The sequence below is a fragment of the Pseudophryne corroboree genome, chromosome 8, assembly GCF_028390025.1.
Source record: "Pseudophryne corroboree isolate aPseCor3 chromosome 8, aPseCor3.hap2, whole genome shotgun sequence".
NCBI lineage: Eukaryota > Metazoa > Chordata > Amphibia > Anura > Myobatrachidae > Pseudophryne > Pseudophryne corroboree.
This window is the reverse complement of record NC_086451.1, coordinates 445,874,776-445,893,493: the sequence shown is the minus strand read 5'-3', so window position 1 is coordinate 445,893,493 and position 18,718 is coordinate 445,874,776. Positions and strand designations below refer to the sequence as shown.

At 46.9% G+C, this 18,718-nt stretch overlaps 1 protein-coding gene across 1 annotated transcript in view; it reads right to left on the bottom strand.

The window, feature by feature from the left end:
- Positions 1 to 572: 572 nt before the first annotated feature.
- The window catches only part of EGFL8 (EGF like domain multiple 8), a 41,499-nt gene continuing 23,353 nt past the window's right edge, over positions 573 to 18,718 (bottom strand). Inside the window, exons 6-9 of the mRNA XM_063935748.1 lie at positions 16,410 to 16,571; positions 5,830 to 5,894; positions 3,704 to 3,866; positions 573 to 760 (exon numbers count right to left, since the gene is read on the bottom strand). Of these exons, the coding sequence (XP_063791818.1) occupies positions 711 to 760; positions 3,704 to 3,866; positions 5,830 to 5,894; positions 16,410 to 16,571 (440 nt within the window). The 3' untranslated portion in view covers positions 573 to 710. The remainder of the gene's footprint in view (positions 761 to 3,703; positions 3,867 to 5,829; positions 5,895 to 16,409; positions 16,572 to 18,718) is intronic.

Genomic DNA, 18,718 nt, shown 5'->3' with positions numbered 1-18,718 from the left:
GGCCTTGGCATGCCCAGGAAACAGGAGTGACACGCCCCAGTATTCTGGAATGCTGGCCATCGCCGATGCTTCCCAACCCCCAAATGGTCACAACCTATCAATCAAGCAGTACAGATCCTGTGCATGTGCAGACCTCAAAACTTCGGAATGTGCGCAAACCAATGGGATTGCTTACGTTTCTGAGACTGGCCCATAATTTGTACCTGAGCGCTATAAGGAGGTATTTGTGTCTCCCAGCACTGTGAGAGTACCCACATTGGTGAATTCTGATTCTTTTTAATGATGCTTTCTCTCAGTGACAGGGGTTTAAACAATAATAAAATAAGTGGCAGATGTACTAAGAGTGGAGAGAGATAAAGTACCAGCCAATTCGCTGCTGTCATTAACACAGCCTGTAACATGGCAGATAGGAGCTGGTTGACTGGTACTTTATCTTTATCCACTTTAGCTCTCCCTAAGGCTTAGCATATAGACCCCTTTATCTCTCTACACTTTATCACGCTCCAAGGCGTAATACTTCTGCCCCAAAATGAGCTGTCGATCTGTTGCTACAATAAGTGATAACAGCAATATAGTTTTCTATAGAAATAGTATTTATTGATTACTGCGACGTGACACAAAGGAATTGCAGTTATAAATAGGAAAAAGGGGTCATAAATAAGCTTGTTCCATGGAGGTCATATAAATAAGTTTTGGGACTTTGTAAGGGGTCAGCGCTTCAGATCTACAGGCATCTCAATGTCATTTCCGCGGCAGGAGCCTGGGGAATCGAGAGAAAGAGAGAGAGAGAGATTAGATGGATCTTCATGTTCTTACCCGCTCAGTCATACAGAGGTGAAATACAAGATCCAAAGCAGTAAAGGGGGATCTAGAAAAAAAAGGGAGAGAGGGGCAGGAATTATCATAGTTGAGAATCTGTCAATTATGCACATTGGATGTGAATGGTGCCTATTTGGAGAAGGGGAGCTTGTGACATCACTGAGTAACTGCGTAGGTTGAGGGGGTGCTGCACATCTTCTGTCCCTCATACCTCAATGATGATACAAATAGTGGCACCGATAAGGTAGGGAGCAAGTGCAGATTACAGTACTTGGTCCTCTGCAGAGGACCGGGAGTCAAAAGGGAGGCATAACCACACCCATCTCGGATGCCACAATAAAGTCCTCCCACTATAATAACGTATATGGGGGGTCATTCCGAGTTGTTCGCTCGGTAAATTTCTTCGCCTCGCAGCGATTTTCCGTTTAGTGCGCATGCGCAATGTTTGCACTGCGACTGCGCCAAGTAAATTTGCTATGCAGTTAGGAATTTTACTCACGGTTTTTTCTTCGTTCTGGTGATCGTACTGTGATTGACAGGAAGTGGGTGTTTCTGGGCGGAAACTGGCCGTTTTATGGGTGTGTGTGAAAAAACGATACCGTTTCTGGGAAAAACGCGGGAGTGGCTGGAGAAACGGGGGAGTGTCTGGGCGAACGCTGGGAGTGTTTATGACGTCAAACCAGGAACGACAAGCACTGAACTGATCGCAGATGCCGAGTAAGTTTCGAGTTACTCAGAAACTGCACAGAGATGTCTTATCGCAACATTGCGAATCTTTCGTTCGCAATTTTAAGAAGCTAAGATACACTCCCAGTAGGCGGCGGCTTAGCGTGTGCAAAGCTGCTAAAAGCAGCTTGCGAGCGAACAACTCGGAATGACCCCCATAATGCGGGGGAGTAGGCGCCCTCTCCAATGATGATGCCTCACAGCACCCAGGCCCACCCAAAGTCTCAGTGGCCCTAGTTACAAATTCCTAGTCAAGTGACAGCTTAAGCTCTCATGGTTTCTGATTCAGCACTCCAGTGTACAAAGACCAGGGATGGACATAGGAAGCCAATGATTAGCAACCATCGATGTTCCCGATTCAATGTAAGTATTGAAAACCATTGAATTGTAGGTATTGGATGCAGATTTCCGATGCCCATCCACTGGCAGGCTGCTTGTGTGTAGCTGTGGACACCCGGAAGATGTGTCCGCAGCTCAGCTAATGTGTGCATAGCCATATACGAAGCTCTAAATGCTTCTGCTCATGCGCACACTAAAACCATCAATGGTTATGCCATCGAATGGTAGCGATGCGATTTCTAGTAGCCATCACGTGATTTGATGTCAACAGCAGGGCATCCATTCGATGCCGGACTTCCGATGTTCATCCCTAACATAGGTGGATGGTACTCTTTAAATTGTATCCCAACTCTTTTAAACATTGGCCCTCATTCCGAGTTGTTCGCTCGCTAGCTGCTTTTAGCAGCCGTGCAAACGCTAAGCCGCCACCCTCTGGGGGTTCATCTTAGCTTAGCAGAAGTGCGACCGAAAGGATCGCAGCGCGGCTACAAAAAAAAGATTGTGTAGTTTCTGAGCAGCTCCAGACCTACTCCTATCTTGCGATCACTTCATTCTATTTGGTTCCTGTTTTGACATCACGAACACGCCCTGCGTTCGGCGAGCCACGCCAGCGTTTCCCCCGGCACGCCTGCGTTTATATCTGACACGCCTGCGTTTTCCCACACACTCCCCGAAAACGGTCAGTTACCTCCCAGAAACGCCCACTTCATGTCAATCACTCTGCGGCGAGCAGTGCGACTGAAAAGCGTCGCTAGACCTTGTGTAAAACTACTTCGGCTTTTGTGAAAGTACATTGCGCATGTGCATTGCGCCGCATACGCATGCGCAGAAGTGCCGCTTTTTTGCCTAAACGCTGCGCTGCGAACGAAAACTGCTAGCGAACAACTCGGAATGACCACCATTGTCAGATAGAGGAGGGATGTACACAGGGATGAACTGCACTGTGCTGAGACTCTCAGATCAGTGTCATACAATGGTGGCTGTCTAGAATTGCTAATGGAGGGCTCTATTCATGAAGCAGTGAAAAGTGTGGAGAAGTGAGCCAGTAGAGAAGTTGTCCGTGGCAACAAATCAGCATTGTATAATTTGCATACTATACAATTGTACGGAGCAGCCGATTGGTTGCCAGTGCCACGGGCGACTTCTCCACAGTCTCACTTCTCCACTCTTTTCACTGCTTCATGAATGCACCCCATAATGAGAAATAATCTCCAAACCTTCCATAAATCCCCAAATCACTGCCAACCCAATCCTTATATAAAATGTTCTGCTATGTGCTGTTGGCAATTCCCGTGTCAGAGTGTTATATTATATCTGCTCATGAGGTGGATGGAGACTTGGAACAATCACTGGGCTCTTCCTCATGCAGTCAGTGTAAGTGAGAAACACACGTGACAGATGTCAGGGGTATAGGCCGTATAAAGTGAGGAGGCTGCTTTCTGTCCCTTCCCGGCACCTGTACTCTGTCTTCACACGATGGATGTATGAGGATGCACACAACGATTGTTCCATGTCACCGTCCTCCTGTAATGAATGTACAATGAGTATGGTGACTGTTTGAGGAAGGAATTATGGTGAGAGCTCCACCTCTGCTGCCTCTAAGATTCTGCTCCTCATCTTGCAATATGATAAGAATTGCTGTGAATAGGGATTTTGCTAAAAGCCGAGTGTGGTGATGACTTTCTCTTGAGGAAAGAGAAAAGCTAATGCGAGACAAATAGGGTTGATCAGGGGATGAGAGGGTAAACAATGGAACATTTGTCCCTCACAGAGGCAGAGAACCTCAGGTTTGGGGTCATTATCTACTACCATCACTTACACTCCCCCATCTTTTCTTCCATGTACATCAGTTGATCACTCAGGAAATCCACTCGATCCAAACTGCGGATCTGCTCCCAAAATTGCTGCACCTGCTCAATGCGGATCTCTGATAGTTTAATGGGGAAGAGTCTCTGGAGAGCTGACATGGTGCCATCCAGCTTCTGTGGAACAGAAACATCTTCAGAGGACTGCAATGTTACACATCTTCAGAGGACTGCAATGTTACACATCTTCAGAGGAATACAATGTTACACATCTTCAGAGGACTGCAATGTTACACATCTTCAGGGAATGACACTGTTACACACCATCAGGGAATGACACTGTTACACATCTTCAAGGAACTACAATGTTTGACCTTCTGGGGATTACAATGTTAGACATCTTCATGTGATTACAATGTTAGACATCTTCAGAGAAGATCTTTAGGGGGTCTACAATGTTAGACATCTTCAGGGGTATTGCAATGTTAGACATCTTCAGTCCTCCACAATGCTAGACATCCTCAGGGAACCACAATCCTAGACATCTTCAGGGAATCACAATGCTAGACATCCTCAGGGAACCACAATGCTAGACATCTTCAGGGAACCACAATGCTAGACATCCTCAGGGAAACACAATGCTAGACATCCTCAGGGAACCACAATGCTAGACATCCTCAGGGAACCAAAATGCTAGACATCCTCAGGGTACTGCAATGCTAGACATCCTCATGGACTGCAATGCTAGACATACTCAGGGAAACACAATGATAGAAAACATCCTCAGGGGACTGCAATGCTAGACATCCTCAGGGGACTGCAATGCTAGACATACTCAGGGAAACACAATGATAGAAAACATCCTCAGGGGACTGCAATGCTAGACATCCTCAGGGGACTGCAATGCTAGACATCCTCAGGTGACTGCAATGCTAGACATCCTCATGGGACTGCTAGACATCCTCAGGTAAACACAATGCTAGACATCCTCAGGGAACCACAAAGCTAGACATCCTCAGGGGACTACAATGCTATTTATCCTCAGGGGACTGCAATGCTAGACATCCTCAGGGGACTGCAATGCTAGACATCCTCAGGGGACTGCAATGCTAGACATCCTCAGTGAAACACAATGCCCATGGGACTGCAATGCTAGACATCCTCAGTGAAACACAATGCTAGACATCCTCAGGGGACTGCAATGCTAGACATCCTCAGGGTACTGCAATGTTAGACTTTCTGGGGATTACAATGTTAGGCACCTTCAACTGTTCTGATTTTCCCAATTTAATGTTCTTAAGATGTATCTGGGATTTTAAGGGCGGTTCACCAATAGAGATATTTTGTTAGTAAAACTCCATATCCTTAGGTGGTAGGCAAACAGGGGTCTGATGCCCAATATACCAATGAAACACTCACCCAACCAACAATCGTATAGTGGCTGATTCTCCTGCCACTTATGGGCAAAGTATGACAGGTTGGTGTGGACCAAGTTTGACAAGTTAGCCTGGACGAAGTGTAGGATGCTGACTCGGGCTAAGAATGTCACTATGGCCACGGTGATTCTTGTCAAGTATGGATTGAATTTAGGCTTCTATTCCCGGCTGTCGGGATCCTGGCAGCCGAAACACTGTCACCGGAATCCCAACCCCCACAAGAACACCGACGCCGGAATCCAGGAATCATCAGGATCCTGATGCTGGAATACCGACAACCGGGATACCGAAGGTAAGTAAACACGGGATGCTAGGGATAGGCTGCGGGGAGGGGGGGGGGGAACTTAAGCTGCCATCCGGGGGGTCAGGGTTAGGCTGCGGACAGGGGGGTTAGGTGTAGGCACTAAGGGGGAAGGGTTAGGATTAGGCAGCGGGGTGGGGTGGGGGGGTAGGTTTAGACACTTACTGGGGAGGTTAGGGTTAGGCATTCATGTGGGAGGTTAGGGGTTAGGATGCGGTCATGGAGTGGGTTAGGGGGTGAATTAGAATACATAACTCACGCCTGTTGGCATCTTTATCATTGGAATGCCGGCGTCGGTATTCTGACAGCCGGCATCCCGTGCGCTGGAATCTTCTACCCAGCCCGTATTAATGACACCCAGCAGATAACCTGTAATAGTGCGACATTTAGAGACCACACTCACCTGCTCTAAGGTGGTAACAAGACTGCGCAGATCCTGTACCTCATTAGAGAGCCTGTGTGAGGCGTCTGTGAAGGGGATATCAAAAAGGCATATACGTAGAATTATTATTATTATCATTTATTTATATGGCGCCACATGGGATCCGCAGCGCCCAATTACAGAGTAAACAAGCAAAACATGAAGACAGTGACTTACAGTTCAATACAATATAGGACAAGTACAGGGTATATAAACATAGCTGCGTCAGTAAACAGCACTGAAATAATTATCAGGGCGGCAGAAAACCGAAGGTTTTGGTGCCGTCAAAGGGAGTATTGAAAAGAAGATAGGTTAAGTAAGAGATGTAAAAGCACATGAGGGGAGAGGACCCTGCTCGTGAGAGCTTACATTCTAAAGGGGAGGGACACACAGACCGGGGTGACACAGATGGGGTAGACCGAGCATGGGACAGAGGGTTAGGAGGAGATTTGGCTGGGTTTGGTGAAGAAGTGGGTCTTGAGAGCCCATTTGAAGTTTTGTAGAGATGTGGAGAGTCTGAGGGGGAGAGGTAAAGAAATTCCAGAGAAAGGGAGCAGCATGTGAGAAATCTTGGAGGTAGGTGTGGGAGGAGGTAATCAGAAGACAGGAGAGTCGGCGTGCATTAGCAGAGCGAGGAGGACGGGTGGGAGTGTAAGGGGAGATAAGGTCAGAGTTGTAACTGGGAGAGGAGTGAGTGAGGGCTTTGTAAGTGAGTGTGAGAATCTTGAAATGGATTCTGATGGCGAAGGGGAGCCAGTGAAGGTCTTGTAGGAGAGAGGAGAGGTGGACGTAGTGCGTTTGGTGAGGAAGATGATCCGGGCAACAGCACTGAGGATAGATTGGAGTGGAGAGATGTATGTGTCAGGGATGCCAGTCAGGAGGAGATTACAGTAGTGCAGTCTGGAGATGACCAGTGAGTGGATAAGGGTCTTAGGGGGACATTTACTATGCAGTGATAAGAGCGGAGAAGTGAGCCAGTGGAGAAAATGCCCCATCAACCAATCAGCAGCTCTGTATCATTTTACAGTATGCAAATGATAGATGTTACTTCAGTGCTGATTGGTTGCCATGGGCAACTTCTCCACTGGCTCACTTCTCCGCTCTTATCACTACTTAGTAAATGTGCTCCTTAGTGGCATCCTGGGTGAGAAAGGGTCTGATCCTGGAAATAGTTTTGAGATGAAAATGTCAGGTTTGTTTGTGAGAGGTACTGAATGTGTATAAATTGGAGATTAATGTGGAAACAGTAACTCATGCATTTATTATAAAATATTCACATACTGCTTCAAGGCAAGAGTACTGGAGGTTCTAAATACAACAAGTGCTGACTATCTTGGTCAAAGGAAATTTGAATAAAGAAGCAAAATGTAAATACACAGCTACTGCATTCATGGTTTTTCACATAAAGAAAACTAAAACATTATGACAATTCATTCACTATTATGTGTAAAAAAAAATGTATGAAAAGTAAATTCAGTTATTAATGACAGATGGGCTCTGCTTTTCAGAGTTCTGCTAATTCAGCTATTTCCAATGAGCGCCATGGGGGTCATTCCGACCCGTTCGCACGCAGCGGCTTGTCGCTGCGGTGCGAACGGGTCCAGAATGCGCATGCGCTGCGGCCGCACTGCGCGTGCGATACATTGCCCGGCAACAGGGGTCGCCGGGTTACGTCGTGTCCTACGAAGAAAGTGGTCGCAGAGCCGACCGCAAGAAGATTGACAGAAAGAAGGCGTTCCTGGGCGGATCCGGACCGTTGGCTGCCGTTTTCGGGGAGTGGTAAGGAAAACGCAGGCGTGTCCAGGAGAACGGAGGGCGAATGTCTGACGTCAAAGCCGGCTCCAGCAATGCAGAGATTGTCGCACAGGGTAAGTATGTCCAGGGCTAGTAATGTTTTGCTTGAAAAATGTTTTGCTTAGCAGGGCTGCACAAGCGATCGCAGCCCTGCTATGCTAAGATACACTCCCCCATAGGTGTGGACTAGTTGATCGCAGCAGCAGCAAAAAGTTGCTGGCTGCAATCAACTCGGAATGACCCCCCATGTTCATTAGTTGTGGTGCATGTTTGCTGCTTTTTTGGCCCGACGGAAGAATATCAGAGGACGTCAGAGAAGGACTGCCAGTGGTCAGGTCATGTTGGGGTGTAGTGTCCTATGTCGGTTTCCGGACTCCAGGTTGACACCAATTGGTCGACACAACTTAGGTCGACATCTGAAATAGACCGACATGGACAAAATGTTGACATGAACAAGTTCAACATGGAAAAAGGTCGACATGAGTTTTTCACATTTTTTTTCCATTTTTGGAACTTTTTCATACTTTACGATCCACGTGGACTACGATTGGGAACAGTAACCTGTGCCGAGCGCAGCGGTAGCGGAGTGAGGCACCTTGCCCGAAGCATGGCGAGCGAAGCGAGCCATGAGAGGGGACACGGTGCACTAATTGGGGTTCCCGGTCACATTACGGAGAAAACGACACCAAAAAACCATTAAAAAAATCATGTCGACCTTTTTCCATGTCAACCTATTTCTGGTGTCGACCTAAGGTGTGTCGACCTACGTGGTGTCGACCCTGAGTCCCAGACCTCCTATGTCTGTATAGGGTGTAATAGATGTATTATGGTCATGTCTAGTGGTCAGGTCATGTTGGGGGTGTAGTGTCCTATGTCTGTATAGGGTGTAATAGATGTGTTATGGTCATGTCCAGTGGTCAGGTCATGTTGGGGGTGTAGTGTCTCATGTCTGTGTATAGAGTGTAATAGATGTATTATGGTCATGTCTAGTGGTCCGGTCATGTTGGGGGTGTAGTGACCTATGTCTGTATAGGGTGTAATAGATGTATTATGGTCATGTCCAGTGGTCAGGTCATGTTGGGGGTGTAGTGTCCTATGTCTGTATAGGGTGTAATAGATGTATTATGGTCATGTCCAGTGGTCAGGTCATGTTGGGGGTGTAGTGTCCTATGTCTGTATAGGGTGTAAAAGATGTATTATGATCATGGCCAGTGGTCAGCACATGTTGGGGGTGTAGTGTCCTATGTCTGTATAGGGTGTAATAGATATATTATGATCATGGCCAGTGGTCAGGACATGTTGGGGGTGTAGTGTCCTATGTCTGTATAGGGTGTAATAGATGAATTATGATCATGGCTAGTGGTCAGGTCATGTTGGGGGTGTAGTGTCCTATGTCTGTATAGAGTGTAATAGATGTATTATGGTCATGTCCAGTGGTCAGGTCATGTTGGGGTGTAGTGTCCTATGTCTGTATAGGGTGTAATAGATGTATTATGGTCATGTCCAGTGGTCAGGTCATGTTGGGGGTGTAGTGTCCTATGTCTGTATAGGGTGTAATAGATGTATTATGGTCATGTCCAGTGGTCAGGTCATGTTGGGGGTGTAGTGTCCTATGTCTGTATAGGGTGTAATAGATGTATTATGGTCATGTCCAGTGGTCTGGTCATGTTGGGGGTGTAGTGTCCTATGTCTGTATAGAGTGTAATAGATGTATTATGGTCATGTCCAGTGGTCTGGTCATGTTGGGGGTGTAGTGTCCTATGTCTGTATAGGGTGTAATAGATGTATTATGGTCATGTCCAGTGGTCAGGTCATGTTGGGGGTGTAGTGTCCTATGTCTGTATAGAGTGTAATAGATGTATTATGGTCATGTCCAGTGGTCAGGTCATGTTGGGGTGTAGTGTCCTATGTCTGTATAGGGTGTAATAGATGTATTATGGTCATGGCCAGTGGTCAGGTCATGTTGGGGTGTAGTGTCCTATGTCCGTATAGGGTGTAATAGATGTATTATGGTCATGTCCAGTGGTCAGGTCATGTTGGGGGTGTAGTGTCCTATGTATGTATAGGGTGTAATAGATGTATTATGGTCATGTCCAGTGGTCAGGTCATGTTGGGGGTGTAGTGTCCTCTGTCTGTATAGGGTGTAATAGATGTATTATGGTCATGTCAGTGGTCAGGTCATGTTGGGGTGTAGTGTCCTATGTCTGTATAGAGTGTAATAGATGTATTATGGTCATGTCAGTGGTCAGGTCATGTTGGGGTGTAGTGTCCTATGTCTGTATAGGGTGTAATAGATGTATTATGGTCATGTCAGTGGTCAGGTCATGTTGGGGTGTAGTGTCCTATGTCTGTATAGGGTGTAATAGATGTATTATGGTCATGTCCAGTGGTCAGGTCATGTTGGGGGTGTAGTGTCCTATGTCTGTATAGAGTGTAATAGATGTATTATGGTCATGGCCAGTGGTCAGGTCATGTTGGGGTGTAGTGTCCTATGTCTGTATAGGGTGTAATAGATGTATTATGGTCATGTCAGTGGTCAGGTCATGTTGGGGGTGTAGTGTCCTATGTCTGTATAGGGTGTAATAGATGTGTTATGGTCATGGCCAGTGGTCAGGTCATGTTGGGGGTGTAGTGTCCTATGTCTGTATAGGGTGTAATAGATGTATTATGGTTATGTCCAGTGGTCAGGTCATGTTGGGGGTGTAGTGTCCTATGTCTGTATAGAGTGTAATAGATGTATTATGGTCATGGCCAGTGGTCAGGTCATGTTGGGGTGTAGTGTCCTATGTCTGTATAGGGTGTAATAGATGTATTATGATCATGGCTAGTGGTCAGGTCATGTTGGGGGTATAGTGTCCTATGTCTGTATAGGGTGTAATAGATGTGTTATGGTCATGGCCAGTGGTCAGGTCATGTTGGGGGTGTAGTGTCCTATGTCTGTATAGGGTGTAATAGATGTGTTATGGTCATGTCCAGTGGTCAGGTCATGTTGGGGGTGTAGTGTCCTATGTCTGTATAGGGTGTAATAGATGTGTTATGGTCATGGCCAGTGGTCAGGTCATGTTGGGGGTGTAGTGTCCTATGTCTGTATAGGGTGTAATAGATGTGTTATGGTCATGTCCAGTGGTCAGGTCATGTTGGGGGTATAGTGTCCTATGTCTGTATAGGGTGTAATAGATGTGTTATGGTCATGGCCAGTGGTCAGGTCATGTTGGGGGTGTAGTGTCCTATGTCTGTATAGGGTGTAATAGATGTGTTATGGTCATGTCCAGTGGTCAGGTCATGTTGGGGGTGTAGTGTCCTATGTCTGTATAGGGTGTAATAGATGTATTATGGTCATGGCCAGTGGTCAGGTCATGTTGGGGTGTAGTGTCCTATGTCTGTATAGGGTGTAATAGATGTATTATGATCATGGCTAGTGGTCAGGTCATGTTGGGGGTATAGTGTCCTATGTCTGTATAGGGTGTAATAGATGTATTATGGTCATGTCCAGTGGTCAGGTCATGTTGGGGGTGTAGTGTCCTATGTATGTATAGGGTGTAATAGATGTATTGTGGTCATGTCCAGTGGTCAGGTCATGTTGGGGGTGTAGTGTCCTATGTCTGTATAGGGTGTAATAGATGTATTATGATCATGGCTAGTGGTCAGGTCATGTTGGGGGTGTAGTGTCCTATGTCTGTATAGGGTGTAATAGATGTATTATGGTCATGGCCAGTGGTCAGGTCATGTTGGGGGTGTAGTGTCCTATGTCTGTATAGGGTGTAATAGATGTATTATGGTCATGGCTAGTGGTCAGGTCATGTTGGGGTGTAGTGTCCTATGTCCGTATAGGGTGTAATAGATGTATTATGGTCATGGCCAGTGGTCAGGTCATGTTGGGGGTGTAGTGTCCTATGTCTGTATAGGGTGTATTAGATGTATTATAGTCATATCCAGTGGTCAGGTCATGTTGGGGGTGTAGTGTCCTATGTCTGTATAGGGTGTAATAGATGTATTATGGTCATGGCTAGTGGTCAGGTCATGTTGGGGTGTAGTGTCCTATGTCCGTATAGGGTGTAATAGATGTATTATGGTCATGGCCAGTGGTCAGGTCATGTTGGGGGTGTAGTGTCCTATGTCTGTATAGGGTGTAATAGATGTATTATGGTCATGTCCAGTGGTCAGGTCATGTTGGGGGTGTAGTGTCCTATGTCTGTATAGGGTGTAATAGATGTATTATGGTCATGTCTAGTGGTCAGGTCATGTTGGGGGTATAGTGTCCTATGTATGTATAGGGTGTATTAGATGTATTATAGTCATATCCAGTGGTCAGGTCATGTTGGGGGTATAGTGTCCTATGTATGTATAGGGTGTATTAGATGTGTTATGGTAATGTCCAGTGGTCAGGTAATGTTGGGGGTGTAGTGTCCTATGTCTGTATAGGGTGTAATAGATGTATTATGGTCATGGCCAGTGGTCAGGTCATGTTGGGGGTGTAGTGTCCTATGTCCGTATAGGGTGTAATAGAGGTGTTATGGTCATGTACAGTGGTCAGGTCATGTTGGGGGTGTAGTGTCCTATGTCTGTATAGGGTGTAATAGATGTATTATGGTCATGGCTAGTGGTCAGGTCATGTTGGGGGGTGTAGTGTCCTATGTCTGTATAGGGTGTAATAGATGTATTATGGTCATGGCCAGTGGTCAGGTCATGTTGGGGGTGTAGTGTCCTATGTCTGTATAGGGTGTAATAGATGTATTATGGTTATGTCCAGTGGTCAGGTCATGTTGGGGTGTAGTGTCCTATGTCTGTATAGGGTGTAATAGATGTATTATGGTCATGTCCAGTGGTCAGGTCATGTTGGGGGTGTAGTGTCCTATGTATGTATAGGGTGTAATAGATGTATTATGGTCATGTCCAGTGGTCGGGTCATGTTGGGGGTGTAGTGTCCTATGTCCGTATAGGGTGTAATAGATGTATTATGGTCATGGCCAGTGGTCAGGTCATGTTGGGGGTGTAGTGTCCTATGTCTGTATAGGGTGTAATAGATGTATTATGGTCATGTCCAGTGGTCAGGTCATGTTGGGGGTGTAGTGTCCTATGTCTGTATAGGGTGTAATAGATGTATTATGGTCATGTCCAGTGGTCAGGTCATGTCATATGTGAAGTGTTCACATGATGTTCAACACTCACAGATACAGATTCATATTCTTAACAGAAAAGTGTCTGCCAATCACACTGATGACAGCGTGCACTGACTTGTAGTCACATACTGCAATAACAGTTTTTCCTAAACTACATGGTCGAATCACATTATTATGACCACCTCATACATTTGACGTCGGCAGCGCGTAGCCCATGAAGTAGAATGAGTGGGGGGGATGCAGCCCTGTCACAGGGAATACAGGCCCTGATAGAAGCTATTAGAGACGTCCTGCACATTCCTGACAAGGTGGCGGAGGTGGATGAGGAATCTTATTTTAATGTAAAAAAGAAATCCTCTGCTACTTTCCCTGCATCAAAGAAGTAAAATTCTCTATTTGAAGAAACTTGGGTTAATCTGGACAAGAAGTTTCAGATCCCTAAAAGGTTACTCACATCCTTCCTGTTTCCTCAGGATCATAGGAAAAAGTGGGAAAATCCACCGATTGTTGACGCATCGGTATCTAGATTGTCACGTAAGATAGTGTTACCTATCCCCGGGGCAGCCTCCTTAAAGGACACGGCTGACCGCAAGATTGAGACCACTCTCAAATCCCTGTACACAGCTGCTGGGGTGGCCCAGAGATCCACTATTTCTTGTGCATGGATCACTAGGGCCATTGCTAAATGGTCAGGTAATCTAATTGACGGGTTAGATTCCTTATCCAGGGGGGAGATAATTTTACTCCTACAGCATATACAGGACTCTGCTAATTTTATGGTGGAGGCCATAAAGGAAATTGGTTTGCTCAATGCACGCACCACTGCCATGGCAGTGTCAGCACGCAGAGGCTTGTGGCTACGCCAGTGGACTGCAGATGCGGATTCCAGGAATGGTGAGGCCCTTTTTGGAGATTAACTGGATACGTGGATATCCAAGGCTACGGCGGGTAAGTCTACATACCTTCCTTCCGCAGCCCCCCCCAGCTAGGAAAACCTACTCTGCTCCAACTCTGCAGTCCTTTCGGACAGCGAAATTTAAAGGTAAATCCAAAGGTTCTTCTACAGCCTTCAAAGGCAATAGAGGTAAACCCAGAAAACCAGCAACTGCAGGTTCACAGGAACAGACCTCCAGTTCTGCTTCCTCAAAGCCTTCAGCATGACGGTGGACCACACTGCCTGGAAGACAGGCAGGTGGGAGCCCGATTGAGATATTTCAGTCACATTTGGGAAACATTAGGCCAAGATCCCTGGGTCAAAGATCTTATCGCCCAGGGCTACAGACTGGAGTTTCAGGAACTCCCACCTCACAGATTCTTCAAATCAGGCTTACCAGCTTCTCAAGAAGCAAGTATGACTTTTCAGGAAGCAATTCAAAAACTGGTACAGACTCAGGTCATTGTTCCAGTTCCACTTCAACTGCAAAACAAGGGTTATTATTCCAACCTGTTTGTAGTACCGAAACCGGACGGTTCGGTAAGGCCCATTTTAAACCTCAAGTCACTGAACCTGTACTTACGGGTGTTCAAATTCAAGATGGAGTCTCTGAGAGCGGTGATCTCAGGTCTGGAGGAGGGGGAATTCCTGGTGTCTCTGGATATCAAGGATGCGTACCTTCATATTCCGATTTGGCCGCCTCATCAGGCTTATCTAAGGTTTGCATTACATGACTGTCACTATCAGTTCCAGGCCCTGCCATTTGGCCTCTCCACGGCACCGAGGGTGTTCACCAAGGTAATGGCAGAGATTATGTTTCTCCTCCGCAAGCAAGGAGTGAACATAATACCGTACCTGGATGTTCTGCTGATAAAGGCACCATCCAGGGAGCGGTTGTTAGACAACATTGCCCTCTCAACCAGACTACTCCAGGATCACGGGTGGATTCTGAACCTGCCAAAATCTCACCTGGAACCAACACGGAGGCTTCCATTCCTGGGGATGATACTGGATACGGAGGCACAGAAGGTATTCCTTCCACTCGATGGTGTGGGATGTTCTAAAACCGACCCGGATATCCGTGCATCTATGCATTCGCCTCCTGGGGAAGATGGTAGCCTCTTACAAGGCTCTGCAGTACGGAAGGTTTCACGCAAGGGCCTTCCAGCTGGATCTGTTGGACAAATGGTCCGGATCGCATCTTCACATGCACCAGAGGATATGTCTGTAGCCAAAAGCCAGGATTTCTCTTCTGTGGTGGCTTCAGACTTCTCACCTGACCGAGGGCCGAAGGTTTGGGATTCAAAATTGGATTCTGCTAACCACAGACGCAAGCCTCAGAGGTTGGGGAGCAGTCACCCAAGAGGAACAGTTCCAAGGAAAATGGTCAAGTCAGGAAACCATTCTTCCGATCAACATTTTGGAACTAAGGGCCATATACAACACCCTTCTACAGGCATCACATCTTCTTCAAGATCACACCATTCAGGTTCAGTCGGACAATGTAACGGCGGTAACGTACATAAACCAACAGGGAGGAAGGAAGAGCAAAGCAGCAATGTCAGAGGTAACAAGGATTCTCCTCTGGGCAGAAAGACACGCTGTGGCGTTGTCAGCAATCTTCATTCCGGGAGTAGACAACTGGGAAGCGGACGTGCTCAGCAGACACGACAGTGGGGCCTTCACCCGGAGGTGTCCGGGTGCTTGACACGTCGGTGGGGAATGCCACAAATCGACATGATAGCCTCTCATCTCAACAAGAAGCTCAAGCAGTATTGTTCCAGGTCGAGAGACCCATAAGCAGTGGCGGTGGACGCTCTGGTGACTCCATGGGTCTACCAGATGGTATACGTGTTTCCACCACTTCCATTGATCCCAAGAATAAAAAGGGAAAAGGTTCAAGCAATTCTCATTGCTCCGGACTGGCCAAGAAGGGCCTGGTACACGGATCTACTGGGGATGCTCCTAGAGGACCCGTGGCCTCTACCTCTTTGCGAGGATCTTCTACAACAGGGGCCGTTCGTCTATCAAGACTTACCATGGCTACGTTTGACGGCATGGAGGTTGAGCGTCAAATTCTAGCCCAGAAAGGGATCCCAGACAGGGTTATTCCAACCTTGATCCAATCCAGAAAGGGGGTAACGTCTAAACATTACCACCGTATTTGGAAGAAATACGTCTCTTGGTGTGAGAACAGGAAATTTCCTGCGGTGGAATTTCAACTGGGACGTTTTCTCCTTTTTACTGCAGTTTGGTGTGAATGTGGGCCTACGTTTGGGCTCCTCAAATGTCCAGATTTCGGCCTTATCCATTTTCTTCCAGAAACATTTGGCTTCTCTCCCTGAGGTTAAGACTTTTTTGAAGGGTGTTCTGCACATCCAACCGCCCTTTGTGCCTCCTACAGCATCTTGGGATCTCAACGTGGTGTTGCAGTTCCGGTAATTGGAATGGTTTGAACCTTTACAGGACGTTGACATAAAGTTTCTTACGTGGAAGACCGTCACACTGTTGGCCTTGGCTTCAACAAGACGTGTGTCGGACTCCCAGGCCATAGCTAAGTCTAGAAATGGTGACTTGCTCTCCAGTGTGCAGCGGCCATCTTGTTACCTCTTGTGAATGCAATGAGAATGCTACACCAGGTTTGCTAAGGAAATAATTTGCCATTGGTTATGACTAATACTTTCAGTTCTTTCTCTTACATCCCATACTTTTACCTTCAGCTTGTTGAACCGGAACCACAGGCGTCTTGTTTTTTATGCATGATTTCCCATCTTCCCCTAGAACGTATCCTGCATTACATTCACATCGGTAACTGCCCCGAGTATTGACACACAGCTGGGGGCAGTAACGAGAGGGACGTCTGCACTCGTCTATATCTAGGGAGAGAATATACAAAAATTATTTGGACCATGGAACTAAAAAATGCTTTTTACAATAGATCCGTACATAACCCTATTGCAATGTAGATATCACAGATCAAGAACTCACTGGAATTCTGCATTCTGTCAGAAAATAGTTTTATCACTTACACGGTTACCTGCAAGTCTATCAGAGAACATACCAAGAAACCACCTGCAGCCTTACATGGGAAATTACACTCGACTGCAGTCACCTGCTGCAGCAAATGAGATATCCTGCCATGCAAGACTGCACGTTACTGTATGGTATGGTCTCAGCATTTATACATGCAGTGTATTTGGGAGTATTGCAAGATTTATTTCCATAAAATACGTTTTCATGTCCTCAATTAAAATCCCATGGTCCACGGTATCAAATGCTGCAGAAAGATCCAGAAGGATTTAGGAGCCTATTTATTAACATTATTTTTACTAAAATAATGTGAAAAAGGGTGTTTTCAGTTTTCACACCCCTTTCACATTATTTTAATATCCCTCCAATGAATTAAAGGGCATTTGGAGCAGTTTTCATGAAAATTTGCTCCAAACCTTTAATTCACTTTTTTTTTTTGTAACTCACATCGCATTCCCCATACATATAATGGGAAATGCGATGTGGCCGAATTTACTAAATAAAAGGGCAGCCCTGCGATGTATAGCCTTTTGCCCAGCTTTCTCTGCCCTCTGGCAGAGAAAGCTGTGCGGGACCCGGCCCCAGAGATCAGCTCAGACTTACCTACATTTTGGCTGCTCTCTGCGGGAGAGAGCAGCCAGGTCAGCTCAGAGGGCGGGCAGGGGAGGCTGTGACGTCGTGGAGGGGGTGGGCCGGAGGCGGAGAAAGGGCGGAGCAAGGGTAGGGTCATGACGATGCCTCTTTAAAGCCACGCCCCCGCTCTGTAATGCCGTGATCACCGGCATTACACTGCAGGGGGCGTGGCTATGATGACGCGATTCAGCAAGAATTGCGTCATCAACTGCCCGGACCGCCCACTTTACACACTAAGTGGGCGGACGGGCAGGGGGGTCCCCACGAATCGGGAGACTTGCCTGCTCTTCCGGGGGGCCGGGAGGGTCACCCGATTTTCGGGAGCCTCCCGGCCATTCCGGGAGAGTAGGCAAGTATGGATCAGCTATGTGTGTCCTATGGACACACAAGCTGATCACAGTGTTAAAAAAAAAAAGTAAAAAGACCCAGCAAAAAAACATACTTACCTGTCCTAGCAGCCGGTGATTGGTGCTTCTGTGTGGGCTGCCGGTCGCCGGGTCCTCCATGTGCTGCGCTGTGACCCCGGTGCAGTAAAGTGACGCTGCAAAACAGTAGCTCTCTTTACAGCACCAGGGGTCACAGCACAGAAGAAGTACCCGGTGCCCGGCAGCCTTCTGGAGCAGCGGACACCGGCTCCTGCGACAGGTAAGTATAAATCCGGGGGAAGGGGGGGATGCTTTTGTGGAGCGGGGGTAGTAGCTGGGGGGGGGAGGGGTTGTGGACCCGGCGGTAGCGACGTGCGGTGGCGCATGCGCAGTACCCTGATGATGCTGTGGAGAGGTATCGCAGGGACAGAGCTTGGTTTCCAGTTGAGTTGCAACCACTTTCTCAATAACCTTTCCTATAAAAGGAAGGTTTGATACCGGTCTGTCATGCAGTCGGCATCTAAATGAGCTTTTTTAAGAAGATGTCTAACAATTACTTCCTTTAGTGGTTCAAGAAAAATTCCTGTTTGTAAAGAGCAGTGAACTAATTTTTGCAAATACAGAGCCAATTATGTCCATACATCCTGTTAGGAGCTTATTTGAGGCAAGGTCCACATCACAGGTGGTGTGACGCAACATTCACGTAATTTCAGCAGTCTTTTACATCCATTGGGACAAAGCTGGTCTATGAAGACTGGTGGCTCACACTGGCAGGCTTGGTAGGTCTTTGATGGCTTTGTTGTGATTCCAGCCCGGATGGCGATAACTTTATCTGCAAAGAAGTTTGTGACCTCACTGCATCTTGACTGGGAGAGGGTTTCATCAGGCTGCAGGCATGCTGGTTGGCAAAGCATCTCCACTGTACAGAAACGCTGAGCTGGCCTATTGTCTGCTGCCGTGATCTCATTTGGCAGGAACTGTTTTCTTATGGGTGA